This window comes from Aulostomus chinensis, chromosome 13 (genome assembly GCF_037954235.1).
Source record: "Aulostomus chinensis isolate RoL2024-O1b breed Wild chromosome 13, RoL_Achi_v1.0, whole genome shotgun sequence".
Taxonomy (NCBI): Eukaryota; Metazoa; Chordata; class Actinopteri; order Syngnathiformes; family Aulostomidae; genus Aulostomus; species Aulostomus chinensis.
Genome location: NC_141332.1, coordinates 9,280,327 through 9,295,634, shown reverse-complemented (window position 1 = coordinate 9,295,634; position 15,308 = coordinate 9,280,327). Strand labels below are relative to the sequence as shown.

Below are 15,308 nucleotides of genomic sequence, written 5' to 3'. Positions count from 1 at the left end.
CTGCTATTTCAGTGTACTAATGAAATGTAAACAACTGGAGAAGCCCTTGTGTGTAGGTATTTTTAGACATCAGTGAATGCTGCCGCACTCACCAACTCATCCGTCATGTGTTTTTTTTTTTTATGAAAATGTTGCTGCAAATCAAAAACTTGATGACACTCTGATCACTCACTCTTTATTTTGAAACTAAAAACACTTTGTATTTTCTATATTAAAAGATATCTCTTTTTCCTTTTGCGTAGGAATACTGCACAAGGGAAGCGGAGAGAACATATTTGTGACAGAGCAGCCTCCAGTAATCACAAGCATCATGGGTAACGGCCGTCGACGCAGTATCTCCTGCCCTAGCTGTAACGGTCTCGCCGATGGCAACAAGCTGCTGGCGCCAGTTGCCTTGGCGATGGGCATTGATGGCAGCCTGTATGTTGGGGACCTCAACTTTGTCCGTAGGGTCTTTCCATCTATGAACACAACTGGCATCCTTGAGTTGAGGTAATAGAAGAATTGGATTTTTGTTCTGCATGGATATACTGACATATTTATAGAAGCAGAGGGACACACTGTACTAGATCCAATTATTCCAGGGTGTTTCTACCTGTTTAAATGTTTTTCCTCACACCACACTCAGCTTTGTGTTCCTTTGTGTGAATTAACATCTGTTCTCTTGTGCTTTCATCTCACTTTCATCCATGAAGGAACAAAGACTTCAGACACAGGTGAGCTGTTTGTCATGATAGATTAGAGAAGTTCTTCAACCCGCCTTCATTGACAATATAAAATCAAGCTATTAACTGATATGATAACATTTTCTGTCCTTGCAGTAACAACCCAACCCACAAATACTTTCTGGCGGTAGATCCAGTAACTGGAGCATTGTTCATCTCAGACACCAACTCACGGCGAATCTACCGTGTTCGCTCATTAACGGGTGGCCGGCTGCTGTCGGACAATGCTGAGGTGGTGGCTGGTACAGGAGAGCAGTGTTTGCCCTTTGATGAACGCTGCGGCGATGGCGGAAAAGCCACTGAAGCTACACTTATGAGCCCTAAAGGTGAGTGTGCAATGAGCCCAGGCAGGTCAGTAATCTACGTACTTATTCACAATTATTACATGCATTTACTTTGATTGAGGTCATTCTTCAATTCTTATGTAATCAAATGATAAACGAGGATAACTAGGGGTAATGGTTTTCATTAGTTTCCCATTTTGAAGGGTGCTTTCTCAGACAGACAAAGGCATTGATCATGATGTGCAGTTCACTGCACAGCACATGTAAATTGAGGGTGCTTCAATTTTTCTTTTAATCAGAAAATGTGCCCGTCTTGTGACTCAACTAAAGCAGGGCAAAGACAGAAGAGGGTTATAAATCAGGTTAATGTTAAAGTTAATAATGGAATTATTCCTGTGGATTATTGAATCTTGGTGACACCAAACTGTCAAGGATGTCACACTGTCACATTTCTGGCAGTGACACAGTTGCGGGACTGCAGATGTAAGCATATATACATGTCTTGTGTGTGTTTGTGACAGACAATGGAAGAAGAGAATGAGCCACTGATTCCTTCTTACCTAACAGACCCAGCCGCTTCCCCTCTCACTTTCTCATTTACCACGTGCCCTTCACTCTATCCTCCATCTGCGCCTCTAGAAATTATTTTGGGGCACAGTTATCTAGAACAAACGCACCTGTCTAAGTGCTTGCTAGGCTAGACTTACTACACAGGGAAAACAATAATAAAAGGAAGAAAGGCAGCATAAGAGAAAAATGCAGACAGTAGGGAAACAAGGAAGGAAGTAGAGTGCAACATATCACTTAGAGTCAGTGGAGGTTTGGATAAAATATCCCTCTTCTACAGTTGTCCTCTGGGAGCCGCATCAGCTCAGCTCCGCATCCCAATGACTCATCCCAAAACTAACACTTCCCTAACAGTTCCATGGCTGCTCCATCACTTTGCTCCCTCTTATTCGATGAAGCATTGAGCAATTCAGCTGTCAGCACTACTATCCGTTTTTCGCAGGTGCAAAGAGCGAACTTTAATTGACTTAAAATGTCTACAGGATGCCCAGGCTGTTATGAGTTATGAGTCATCGCTCACAGCGTTCCTCTCTGCTTTTATAGGCATCGCTGTGGATAAAAATGGGCTGATGTACTTTGTGGATGCCACCATGATCCGTAAGGTGGACCAGAATGGCATCATCTCCACTCTACTGGGGGCCAACGATCTGACGGCCGTGCGACCACTGAGCTGTGACACCAGCATGGACGTCAGCCAGGTGAGACGTGACAGTGAAGAAGAGACAGGATGATGGCGTGATACATAATGATTTAACAGCTCTGTGAGTGCTGAGCTATGACAATTGTGTGGACAGTAGCCAGACGGGGGGTCAGGGAAACTGATTTAGGAAGCCTCAAAGAGTGCATGGGTAAATTAATGGATCAGAAGAGAGGGAGGACTGCAGTCACATAAAGACTGAGGAGGAGACTTATCTGAACCTTGGCATTAGTTCAAATCACCATTTATATTGTCTCATGTAAAGCCTCTCGATCTGCCCACCAGGTGCGCCTGGAGTGGCCCACCGACCTAGCAGTCAACCCCATGGACAACTCTCTCTACGTCCTGGAAAACAATGTGATTCTGCGTATCACTGAGAACCACCAGGTTTGTTCCACCGTGGCAAAGCCTTTAATGTGGACACTCAGTAAAAGATCTTGACAGGATTTTGTCCCAATTAGGCTTTCTTAAGCCAATTTAGAAATAAAAGTTTCTTCAAGTTTGATTAATTAGCTCGAAGAGTATTCTCCTTTCTGGTCTTCATTACTGAAAGTTTTATCAGAACTATTTTTGAAGCAAACCATTGCTAGCATCACAACAGATTTGCATTCGAGGTTTTTTTTTTAACGAGTGTTCTCGTTCCTGTGTATAGGTGAGCATCATAGCTGGTCGTCCTATGCACTGTCAGGTGCCAGGTATCGACTACAGCCTCAGTAAGCTGGCTATTCATGCTGCCCTTGAGAGCGCCACCGCCATCACCCTGTCCCACACTGGCATTCTCTATATTGCGGAGACAGATGAGAAGAAGATCAACCGCGTTAGACAGGTATGACGTGGAGACATATTATACGCATTTCTGCTGGTTTTGGGATTAATTTGTTTGTGTGGAGCTGGCAAAACTGACAGCTCAGCTCGTCAGGTAGTGTGGGTGTTTTGATATTACCAGATTTAACATCTCCAGACACATTCTTTTCAGGATTTATTTTGTACAAATCCTCCTTTTTCTGTCCGTGTATTTTTCTTAGGTGAGCACTAATGGTGAAATCTCCCTCCTGGCTGGAGCTGCATCTGACTGTGACTGCAAGAATGATGTTAACTGCAACTGCTTCTACGGCGATGACGGCTACGCCCCAGATGCTGGCTTGAATTCCCCCACCTCTTTGGCTGTGTCCCCTGATGGGACACTCTTCATTGCTGACTTCAACAACATACGCATCAGAGCTGTGCGAGCTAATCGGCCAGGCCCTGCCGTCTCAAGTGTGGGGTATGGAGGATCCGGGGGTGCTCAGTATGAGGTTGCATCACCGAGGGAACAGGAACTGTATGTCTTCAATGGTGAGGGGCAGCACATCCAGACTGTCAGTCTGGTAACTGGAGAGCCACTTTTTAACTTCACCTACGGTCCAGATGGAGAGCTGGCAAGTCTGGTGGACAACTGCAACAATACAGTCAAGGTGAGGAGGGAAGGCCTGAGCCAGGGTGGAGGAGCTGGCCTGCTCAGACTGGTGCTCCTGCCAGAGAATCAAGTGGTGACCCTTGGCCTGGACCCCTCTGGGGGGTTACGTAGTGTGTCGGCCCTGGGCCAAGAGGTGGCTCTAATGGGTTACAGTGGCAACACAGGACTCTTGGCCACGAAAGCTGATGAGACGGGATGGACCACCTTTTACCAGTAAGTGTTTGTGTATGATAGAGGACAAGATGTCTGCTTTTGTGAGTGCATGTACCCGTAGCTGAATGTTCATTATATTCTATTGCGTTCCTTGTTTGCCAACACTTCATAGTACACTGCTGCCCCCCAGTGTTAGGTTTTAAAACTACAGTCAAATCCTGTAAGATGTCCTGTTATGTTCATTTCTGGCAATTTGATAGAAAGCTGACCGAGGTTCTGCCTCAAGAATATTTCATGTGCGTGTGCGTGTTTTAGCATATATGCATGAAGTATAAATCCTCCCCCTGCCAATCACCACAATCTAACCTCTTCCAGGTACGACAGCGAGGGTCGGCTGACCAATGTGACATACCCCACGGGCATGGTGACAAGTCTCCACAGGGAAATCGAGCGCTCCATCAACATTGACATCGAGAGCTCTAGTAGAGATGACGATGTGACTGTCATCACCAACCTGTCCTCCGTGGAAGCCTCATACACTGTGGTGCAAGGTAGAGACACACTCCCCACATGCAGAGGAAATGAGCTGCTCATGAATTATTAAATAGTCATGCAGTTGCAGACTAAAGTGGACAGTAAGCTCAAGCAATACAATATATTCAGAATTTACTATGTATCATATTCATTAGATTTTTTGAGTAGATTAAGCCATGCATAGAAAGTGGGTCTGTTCGTGTGACATTGATGGTTGGATGAGATGCCCACAAACTCCAGAACCAAACTTCTGTAATTCTAGACCAACTAAAACAAAAGCAAAACAAAACTTAAGGGTTACGCCATTTTAAACTTACTGAAAGTGATCATAGCCAAGCTCCATTGAGAAAAGTTTTTTGGTCGTTGTCTGACGGAAAGATGTGACAAAGCCTATATTCATACTTTAGACAAATCTTTATTATAATGTTGTCCCTGTGGCATTATTTTGATCTTGATTGCAATTTGCAATCAAATTATATTTGGAAGTCAGAGCCATTCAGATGCAGACAGGTGTGAATTCACCAGGCTATGTGTTGCCCACATAGTCTCCACTGCTGCCCACGGTGAATCACTTTTCACATTAATGTGATCATTTTTACTGCCTCTGGATAACGTTAAAGATCCAGTTTAGGTTTCAGATGAGACTTGGTTGATGACAGAAAGAAATAGTGTATGTTGGATGTATTAAAGCTCTGCTTAAAACTGCTCAAAGATCAACCGGTCCATCATGAACGAAAGGTTGGATAGCCGCTGCTCTATTTGATGTTCATATTTGAAAACACAGCTGCCCTCTGCAGCAGTGAATATGCTCAAGCCTACCGTCTCTAATTGAACGTCTGGTAATTTTCACTCAGTTATGTGCATGCTCCGGGAGATTATTTTTCTTCCCTACCCACATGCAGCCTTCCCCCTCCCTCTCTCGTGGTGTAAAATTACCAATATATGGTCGTTAATCCCAGCTGGGATCATCCTGCTTTTGAAAATCATCACAGCAAAATTCATTAACTCATGTAGAGTGAATCCTCCTCATCCCTCAAGCTTTGTCCTCTCACTCTCTCTCTCTCTCTCTTTCTCACACGCGCACACACACACACACACACGCACACACACACGCACACACACACAGAAGCAGAGACATACAGCTCTCAACCACTTCCCATGATCCCTTAGCTTATTTTGTCTGTTTAGAGAGCAAGAAAAGAATAATTGTCTCCCCTCCTCTGACCAGTGTAAAGGGCCTGACAGCCGTGTTAAAGCAAAGTGTGGGCTACAAGTCTGAACACCTCAGGGAGAATAAGCTGATGTATTCAGTGCTCCACCTGTGAGGAAGAGGGGAGCCTTGTTCACAGAGCAGTAAGTCACTTATGGTTTCCACTGGTCTATGTGGGGTTTCAGCCCGGTTCTCTGCTGACATACTCACTTAACCATCTCCCTCTCTCCTACTCGTTCCCGCTCTCTTCATTAACTCCTGCACCGCGAATTCTCCTTGGCCCCTCAAGGTCTCATTTCTCTCTCTTTCTCGTTCTCCCTCGCTTCTGTTTTATTACGAGGTTGTTCAGACAGAGGGTGCAGGGAAGATTTATCTAAAGGCTGTTGCTGCCAAGTCAGTGGAAAAAAGCCTCACTTGTCTGTTTGAGGCATTGTTAGATTGTGCCTGAAGCTTTATTACAAATTGGCTTTATGGATTACTGTCATTTATGGTGGGGCTTTAAAAGGAGAGACACCATCTGATCCCTTCACCTTTTTGTAAATGGAAAAAAAAAATCTGCCACATATTTCTGAGCCAAAAAAACAATTTTATCTTTCAGTCACTGTGATTAAGACGCCTATTTCCAGACGTCAGAGTGAAAATATAGCCCCAGCATTAGACACAGGCTTATCTGTTTCCTTTCTTGTGTTTGAGAGTGATTCATTAAGCTGTACAGACAAGGCGATCGCAGCCAGATGTCAGCTTTCATTCAGACTATTTTAGAGTTTGCAGGAGCAGGATTCTGTCTGGTCAGTTGTAAATTACAGCCGGGATTTATTTCTTGCCGAAATAAGACTTTAGGCCTCACAAGAGATTATAAATTTCTCTTCTTCCAAATCAAAAAAATACACACATCATTATAAGTCTCTTCTTCTTCATGCCTCCTGTTCAGGTAAAGGTACCTCATTTTCTGGAGCATTTGTCAGATGTTGGTCTGTTTGTGGAGACAAATGGGCATTCTATCAAACTGGCTGATTGTCTCTGATTGGATGGTTGGGTGCAAGCATGCATTCTGTACGTTTGCGGTTCAGATAATTATTTGGCTCTGTCATCAGTAGGTCTAGTCTTGTAGAATCAGGAGTGGGGCTCAAGCAAATTGCCTTTTTTTTTTTTTCTTGACTTCAGTGAAAATTACTGTTATGTAGACGAAACTTGTGAAGAAAAAAATCAACAACAATACTTCTGCTAACTACCAGCTAAGAAATTCTGACTGAACTGAAAGGAGACCACAAAATTATATAATGTCAGTCAGAGAGGCAAACACTTGAAAGAATCATGGGATGAAATTTCTAAATTTCCCTGGATGGTCTCATGTGTTAAAAGTACAAGGAAGATGGAAAGTACAAGACAGTGTGTTGTCTTCTCTTTTGTCCTTTTGACCACAGGTTATTTTCAGGTCACATAACTTGCAGAGGAATCTTCTTAGATTAAGAATACAGCGATAGCAGATTTTCTTGGAAAGATTTGCTGCAGCACTACAGTTTAACATAGAGCTCAACAGTGACTGCCCACCTTTTCCAGAAGTAAATTTCTCTTTTTTTTTTCTCCGCTGATTGCTAAAACAAGTGTTAAACCTCGGAGCAAGCCAACCAGCGAGCAGATGAATCATGACCCCAAAAATTTTTGGTTTGGTGCCAAAAGATAACAGGAGAATATGGATTTTCACTTCCTTAATCTTACTGTTGAGCTCTGTTTCGAAAGTCGTCTTGGCTTCCTCACCTTTTCCCTAATCGATTTTATAGTACTTTTCTTGTCTCCCACTAAAGACCAGGTCAGAAACAGCTACCAGCTGTGCAACAACGGGACCCTGAGAGTGATGTACGCCAATGGGATGGGTATAAGCTTCCACACTGAGCCACACATCCTGGCCGGCTCTGTCAGCCCTACGATCGGGCGTAGGAACATCACCCTGCCCACAGACAATGGCCTCAACTCCATCGAGTGGCGTCTCAGAAAGGAGCAGAACAAGGGCAAGGTCACCGTGTTTGGCAGGAAACTAAGGGTGCGTTGACCAGAATATTGAGGACACCATTCACTAATGTATTAAAGTATATGTGTTTCACCATTTTGTCCTTTCCTTTAGGCTCATGGCCGCAACCTCCTCTCCATTGACTTTGACCGCAACACACGCACAGAAAAAATTTATGATGATCACCGCAAGTTCACACTGCGCATCATGTACGATGCTCAGGGGCGGCCAGCTATGTGGTTACCTAGCAGTAGTCTGGCAGTGGTCAATGTGTCCTACTCGACCACCGGACAGCTTGTTGGTCTGCAAAGGGGGAGCATGAGCGAGAGGACCGAGTTTGACCCACAGGGACGCATACTATCTCGTTCTTTCGTGGATGGGAAAGTGTGGAGTTACAGTTACCTTGACAAAGTAAGTACATGTATTAGTGACATTGTCATTTAAGAATTTAACCTTGGAAAGGAACTGTAGAACAGGGTGAAATAATTGATATTTTGATTAGGAAGATTCACATGTGCAACTATAAAGCAACTCTATTCATCTGTATCTTGTAATTCTCTATCCAGTCCATGGTGCTGCTGCTGCAGAGCCAAAGACAGTACGTCTTTGAGTTTGACGCCTCAGGTCGGGTCACAGCTGTCACCATGCCCAGTGTGGCCCGCCACACCATGTTCACACACGTATCTGTTGGCTATATCCGCAACACTTACAATCCCCCGGAGAGCAACGCCTCCATCATCCACGACTTCAACGAGGACGGCAGGCCTCAGGCCACGCATTACCTGGGTACCGGCCGCCGTGTCCTCTACAAATACGGCAAGCTGGCCAAGTTGTCAGAGATTGTGTATGACAGCACTGCTGTCACCTTCGGATATGATGAGACAGCTGGTGTGCTGAAGATGGTCAATCTACAGAGTGGGGGCTTTTCTTGCACCATTCGCTACCGTAAAATGGGCCCGCTTATTGACAAGCAGATCTACCGCTTTAGTGAGGAAGGAATGGTCAACGCAAGGTTCGACTACACGTACCATGACAACAGCTTCCGCATTGCCAGCATGAAGCCAGTCATCAGTGAGACACCACTGCCCGTTGACCTCTACAGATATGATGAAATCTCTGGCAAGGTCTGCATATATAGTTGTTTTAAGCTTGTATGTGCAAAAAAAACTCAAACAAATCTGTGCTTTTCTACATATCAGTGTCACAGCACTCCAAATCTTTCTGTCCTTCATATAGGTGGAGCACTTTGGAAAGTTTGGAGTCATTTACTATGACATCAATCAGATCATCACCACAGCCGTTATGACACTGAGTAAGCATTTTGACACCCACGGTCGCATCAAGGAGGTCCAGTACGAGATCTTTCGTTCGCTCATGTACTGGATGACAGTGCAGTATGACAGCATGGGAAGGGTGGTGAAGAGAGAGCTCAAAATCGGGCCATACGCCAACACTACTCAGTACCGCTATGATTATGATGGAGACGGACAGCTCAGTGGCGTCAAGGTGAATATTCTCTGTGAAGAGAGAGTTTTTTTGTGTAGAGGCTGGAGACATGATTACACCTCGTATGTCTGTGGTATTCTAATCGGTCTTTGACATTATTGTTGTATTCAGGTCAATGACTGGTCAACCTGGCGCTACAGCTACGACCTGAATGGTAACCTTCATCTGCTGAACCCTGGGAACAGTGCTCGGATTTTGCCGCTGCGGTATGACCTCCGGGATCGAATCACACGCCTGGGAGATGTCCAGTACCGCCTTGATGAAGATGGCTACCTCAGCCAGCGCGGTTCAGATGTGTTTGACTACAATTCTAAGGGTCAGCTACTAAGGGCCTACAACCGAGGCCCCGGTGGCTGGAGCGTTGTGTATCACTATGACGGGCTGGGCCGCAGGGTCTCCACAAGGAACAGCATGGGACAGCATCTCCAGTTCTTTTATGCCGACCTCAACCACCCAACCAGGGTCACACATATCTTTAACCACTCCAGCTCGGACATCTCCTCCCTCTACTATGACCTGCAGGTAAGGACAGTGGTACAGATAGAATCCTGATCCTGATACAAAATTGAAATTAACTTACGATTAAATATCTCTTGATCAGGGCCATCTGTTCGCCATGGAAGTAAGCAGTGGAGAGGAATACTACATTGCCTCGGACAACACCGGCACACCCTTGGCTGTCTTCAGCAGCAACGGACAGATGATCAAACAGGTAATACACCCAGTCTCACTTAGAATGCAATGAAAAAGGGTGCTCATCCACTTTTTTGATGGATGAGCTAATAAAATTTTGGAAAAAACAAGATTACATAATTCAAAGGTGTCTTTGTCCTTGTCCAAGACACTAAATCCTCATCAGCTCAAGGTCTGCTGTTTATTAACAGAACTTGTGTACAGACCGTTTTATCAGGAGATCAGCTGAGGATGTCTGATTTTGTCCCTCAGGTGCAGTACACAGCCTACGGAGAAGTTTATCTGGACTCAAACCCAGAGTTCCAGCTGGTGGTTGGATTTCACGGCGGTCTCTATGACCCCTTGACCAAGCTGGTCCACTTCACCCAGCGGGACTATGACGTATTAGCTGGGCGCTGGACGTCACCTGACTACAGCATCTGGCCTAAGATTGGGAAAGATCCCTCTCCGTTTAATCTCTACATGTTTAAGAACAACAACCCCCTGAGTGACATGCTGGATGTCAAAAATTACGTCACAGGTGAATGAAGAAGTCTAATGTTTCTTCACCCTGTAATTATTTTGACTTTGATCTCCTCATCATATCAAGCTCTTCATTTCAGTTGAAACATCCTCTTTTTAATGAAATTCAATTAATGAAATATAAAATAATATGAATATCTCACAAAAAAAGGGTACATTCAAGTAATGATGTAATATGTTTAGCACAGTGGGTGATAACACTGTCTAATTCACTCAGTTGTGAATAAAGTCCTTTGCCATTGTGTTTAACATTGTTATTCAGGAAAGCATTTAATTCTTCTCTCCCACTGTAGATGTGAAGAGCTGGCTGGTGATGTTTGGCTTCCAGCTCAGTAACATAATTCCAGGCTTCCCTCGACACTCGCTCTACTTTGTTGAGCCACCTTTCGAGCTGCAGGCCACCCAGCACTGTGAGAATGGACAGGTGCGGTCTGCTGCGAAAAAAGAAACAATCAAATGTGCTAATCTTTCAGCTTTTGTTGTAAATGTTCCTGCTAATACTTACATCTTTTATGTGTAGCTCATCACTGGTGTGCAGCAGGCAGCGGAGCGCCACAACCAGGCATTCATGGCCCTGGAAGGTCGTCTTCTCAACAAGGAGCGTCGCAGACGCAAGGACAAGCCTGGCCACTGGTTTGGCACCAGCACCCCAATCATAGGCCGTGGAGTAATGCTGGCGCTGACGGAGGGCAGAGTGGTGGCTGGCGTTTCCGCCTTGGCCAGCGATGACAGCCGTAAAGTGGCTCTGGTGCTGAATGGTGCCCAGTACTTGGAAGGCACTCACTACACCCAGGAAGGGAAGGACTGTCATTACTTTGTGAAAGTGGGGTCTGCTGACAGTGACCTGTTGGCCCTGGGGCTGACAAATGGCCGCAAATCACTAGAGAGCGGCATCAATGTGACCGTGAGTGGCCGGTCAAGGAGAGGAGTGACTGTGGAGTTTGCGGTGCCATCCTTTGTACTGAGCATTCGGTACGGGCTCGCTGTGGATGTGTTGGATGAAGAGAAGGTAAGACTATTGGAGCTAGCCAGGCAGAGGGCCTTGGCTGGGGCTTGGGCAAAGGAGCAGCAGCGGGCCAGGGATGGGAAGGGGGGCAGTCGTCTCTGGACAGAGGGGGAGAGACAGCAGCTCCTAACAACAGGCAGAGTACAGGGCTACGATGGCTACTATGTACTCCCTGTGGAACAATACCCAGAACTGGCTGACAGCAGCAACAACATCCAGTTCCTCAGACAGAACGAGATGGGCAAGAGGTAACAGCCCACCTGAACTCATCCTTTCTTCTTTCCCATTGGTCCTTTTCCTCCCTGGCCTCCTCAACCCTACTCCTCTCAAGAACAATGGAGAACGCACCAACAAATGGGGTTACTCACGGAACGCTGCAGGGACTTTTGACAAGAATGACTTATCAGAAAACAAATTATTGTTAATTTTACTGCCATCGGCAAAAACCTTTTTTTGAAAAACAAAAAACAAACTTTGAACAACTGAAAAAGCACTGAAGAACTTTAAAACTGTTGCTTAATGAATAAGAAGATTCCCCTTTTTAAAAAAGATATTGATATTTTCACCCATATTTTTTGGGTCACACTGAGATCAACCATGACAAATATTGAACAGAGGGTGACGTTGTCCTGTGCTGGCCTCTGAGATGATGGCTTGCCAGTCTCTGATAGACACTGAAAGTAAAAGGACCAAAGTGGAGACGAAGCCACTCCGGAGGGCAGCCGTTACAATGACCAATGGAAGGACGTCATAAAAAGCGACAGACAAGGCAATGTGAAAGGTCATCCAATACTATGAGTCGTCTCCCTGTCTCAGGCCTCCCATTGTCCGTCACAGAGCGGTCGTCTGCTGCTGAGGCAGCACACATCCAAACCAAGCAACACACAGGCGAATGGCATCCTTGAACAAGTCCGAGCTGTTAATGGACTTCGAAAAAAAAAAAAGAAAAAAAAAAAAGAGGTGAACTTTTTAAAAAAAACAAAGTTAAAAAACATGGCTATATTTGTGGACAGTGGTATCACACAACATTGTTTATTTTAAAATGGGGAGAAGAATCATATTACTACATATGTGTCCGACTACACTAAATTTCAGGATGTGCGTATACTGTAGATGCCGTAGTTTTGTACGTTTCAGTCGCAGTAGAATTGTGAGACTTTCACCAAGGCACTTCTGTACAGAACGATCAGACACACAATGCTCACCGAGTCCAGAAAACATGCTCAGTTAGAATTTAATTTGCGTTCCTTTTTTAAATTTATTTATTCTTAGTACTATATGACAATCATGAATGAGTCACCGGTTCTATTCATAATGAACTTTAATGTATGAGTTTACTTTCTTTTGTAAAATATGTAAGACCATTTTGTTTTTTTGTATTAATTTCACTTTGCTATCAGGGCAAATAATAGTCACTCTCAAAAAGAATAATTTATGTAATAAAGGTTTATACTCTAAATAAAGTCTTTAAAACTGTGAAATTTGTTTTTCGAAATATATTTGGATGTACAGTGTATAGACCTACCTTTATGCAGCACAGTAGAATATTGTTCAGAATATCAAGTTTTATATTTCTAAGAGGAAGTGGCTTGTAATGTGCAAAATCTTTAGCTGGTATTGCTACTCTAGAGTTTCGTGGCACTCTAATATTCCATATCTACAGTATCAATCCCCAGTTTGTTGTTTTTGACTGTTTCTTTTTGTTTGTTTGTTTGAAAGCAGAGAGATGTCTGTCCTAGATTCCAACAGCAGTAGCAGTAATGGATCCCTCTCACTGTGAAGAGACTCGTGCTGGATGTCATATTGTACCAAATCAGTATTATCAAAGGATGACTCTCATACATTCACTGAAACGAGACTCTTCTGAGAACTTTATCAATAAAACATAATTGTTTACTTCAATTCAGCAACGTGTAGTCCTCTTTCATCTTGTTCTTTGCTTAATAAGACAGTTACCGCCACCAAGGAGGTTAGAAGATCAGTGTGTGTGTGTGTGTGTGTGTGTGTGTGTGTGTGTGTGTGTGTGTGTGTGTGTGTGTGTGTTCGTCTGTAGTCAGGATATTTCAAAACTGTCCAACAGATTTTGATAAAATCCGGTGGAAAGTGAGATATTAATTTGATCAGGGCAGTGGGCCTGGTCGCTGTAGTGGGCTGTGGTTTGCCCTCTCTGGGCGTGGGGTGTAGGCGGGTGTTGGCCTCACTGGTGGCAGGCCCCTTATGGTGCTCTGGCCGGATCTCGGGCTGGAGGGGCTCCATGCCCCTGGGCTCAGCTCGTGCTGCGGGGGGGGGGGGGGGGGGGGGGCTCCCTGTGTTCTGGGGGTTTCTGGGTGCCCTGGTGGCTTGGTCCTGACCTGCCTGCTATCCTGGACCGGGGGCGTGTTGTTCTGGTCCCCCACATCAGCTATAGTCAGCTACCCACAGCATCCAAAGACAAACCGTAGCATACACACACACACATACACACGCGCATACACACACACACACACACACACACACGCGCATACACACGCGGTGCACAACTGATACATAATCACACACTCAGACATTTATTTTAAAATTATATTAAACCAAATGGTAAATTTGCACTGGAAATTCTGCAACCAACGTTTTTCTTTTTTTTTCTGTTGTTATTATTGTGACTGTTTTTTTTTTTTTTTTTTTGCAATTGTTGTTTTTGTCCCCCCCCCCCTCCCCATCCTGTCTCTGGTCTCTCTTCCTATCCACTCCTGAGCCTCAGTCCGGTAGCTTCATCAATGAACCAATACCATTCCAAATAAAGTTAAACACAAATGGCGATAGGAGGAGTTTATCAGATTCCTCCTTTGCAGAGTAAAACTGCCTCAGTACAACGAGGCACCAGGAACATCGATACTGCTTGCCACAGCTGCTGAACAGGACAGGTTTGAAAAAAAAAAAAGAAAAAAGATATTATTTTGATCAAATCAATTGAGTTCAAATGAAAAGCTTGAGAGAATGTTCTGGCTGTATCTTTGAAGTAAGATTTCAGAAAAATCTCACAGAATTTTTTTATTCTATTTTAATCAGAATGATAAGTAATAAGAAGATATTTTGGATCATGCTCTGAATTGGTGATCCAGAATATGCATGTGCCGATACAACAATTGGTATGAGTCTGATACTGCTCAAGATATCCATGTAACTGCTCTAGTTAACATTAAGCTCCATGCCGTAGTCAGGAGTAACCGATGGGTGGCATGTATGAAGTGTTGTATGCGCTCATTTTTTGTGAACATACTGCAGGGACTGTGTTTAATAAATAAATCTGTCAAATGTAATATTAATTGCTTCGTTGGCCTAGAGAGGAAAAGAGTATATGTGATTGTAGTGGTACAGGATTTAATCCTGATGTAACAAACGTTTGATTTACATCAAAAGGACACTGCTCTCTAGAACCACCTAGTGGATAGAGGTGATATAGCACCACAGTGTAGTCTGCTGCTTCATGAGGAGGTCCCTCACGCCCCTCTTGCTCTACAGAAGAGCTACACATCCCAGCATGCACAGGAAAGGGGGGCCCTCTTATTTAACTGGGAGAGCACAGAGGTCGCAGTTCCATTGTGATGGAGATGTGCGCTCTCCAGTTTGTACATATTTTTGCTGCAGGTGCCCCAGAAGAACGTCTACATCGTAGAGCGGGACTTCCAATACACTCATAAGGTCTTCTTTAATGTGTCCAAGATTAAGTGCTGGACACATCTGAGACCAGCGGGATGATGAGAAACTGTCCACCCAAATAGGTATTATTTCAGAGCAGGACTTCATTTACATGTTAAACACACATTCATCTCTGTAGAATCTTTCAATGATGATAGACACTGATAACAATCTGAGTCTATCAGTGGCAAAAATAAGTTCTTGAAGTGGCCTCTTGCTTGAGATTAGATCAATAAAGCAATTTAGTCACTGTCATTTTAACCAAACAAAAT

General features: G+C 44.3%; 1 protein-coding gene across 8 annotated transcripts in view; it reads left to right on the top strand.

The window, feature by feature from the left end:
• The window catches only part of tenm2a (teneurin transmembrane protein 2a), a 227,807-nt gene extending 214,549 nt beyond the window's left edge, over window positions 1-13,258 (top strand). For all 8 annotated transcript variants that reach the window (XM_086223073.1, XM_086223071.1, XM_086223069.1 and 5 more), the window contains 17 exons: window positions 243-492; window positions 696-716; window positions 822-1,051; window positions 2,120-2,274; window positions 2,559-2,660; window positions 2,926-3,099; window positions 3,299-3,942; window positions 4,258-4,433; window positions 7,432-7,667; window positions 7,749-8,045; window positions 8,201-8,758; window positions 8,871-9,140; window positions 9,252-9,662; window positions 9,742-9,852; window positions 10,086-10,353; window positions 10,649-10,779; window positions 10,876-13,258. In XM_086223073.1, the coding sequence (XP_086079199.1) occupies window positions 243-492; window positions 696-716; window positions 822-1,051; window positions 2,120-2,274; window positions 2,559-2,660; window positions 2,926-3,099; window positions 3,299-3,942; window positions 4,258-4,433; window positions 7,432-7,667; window positions 7,749-8,045; window positions 8,201-8,758; window positions 8,871-9,140; window positions 9,252-9,662; window positions 9,742-9,852; window positions 10,086-10,353; window positions 10,649-10,779; window positions 10,876-11,613 (4,772 nt within the window). In that variant the 3' untranslated portion in view covers window positions 11,614-13,258. The remainder of the gene's footprint in view (window positions 1-242; window positions 493-695; window positions 717-821; window positions 1,052-2,119; window positions 2,275-2,558; window positions 2,661-2,925; window positions 3,100-3,298; window positions 3,943-4,257; window positions 4,434-7,431; window positions 7,668-7,748; window positions 8,046-8,200; window positions 8,759-8,870; window positions 9,141-9,251; window positions 9,663-9,741; window positions 9,853-10,085; window positions 10,354-10,648; window positions 10,780-10,875) is intronic.
• The last annotated feature ends 2,050 nt before the right edge of the window (window positions 13,259-15,308 follow it).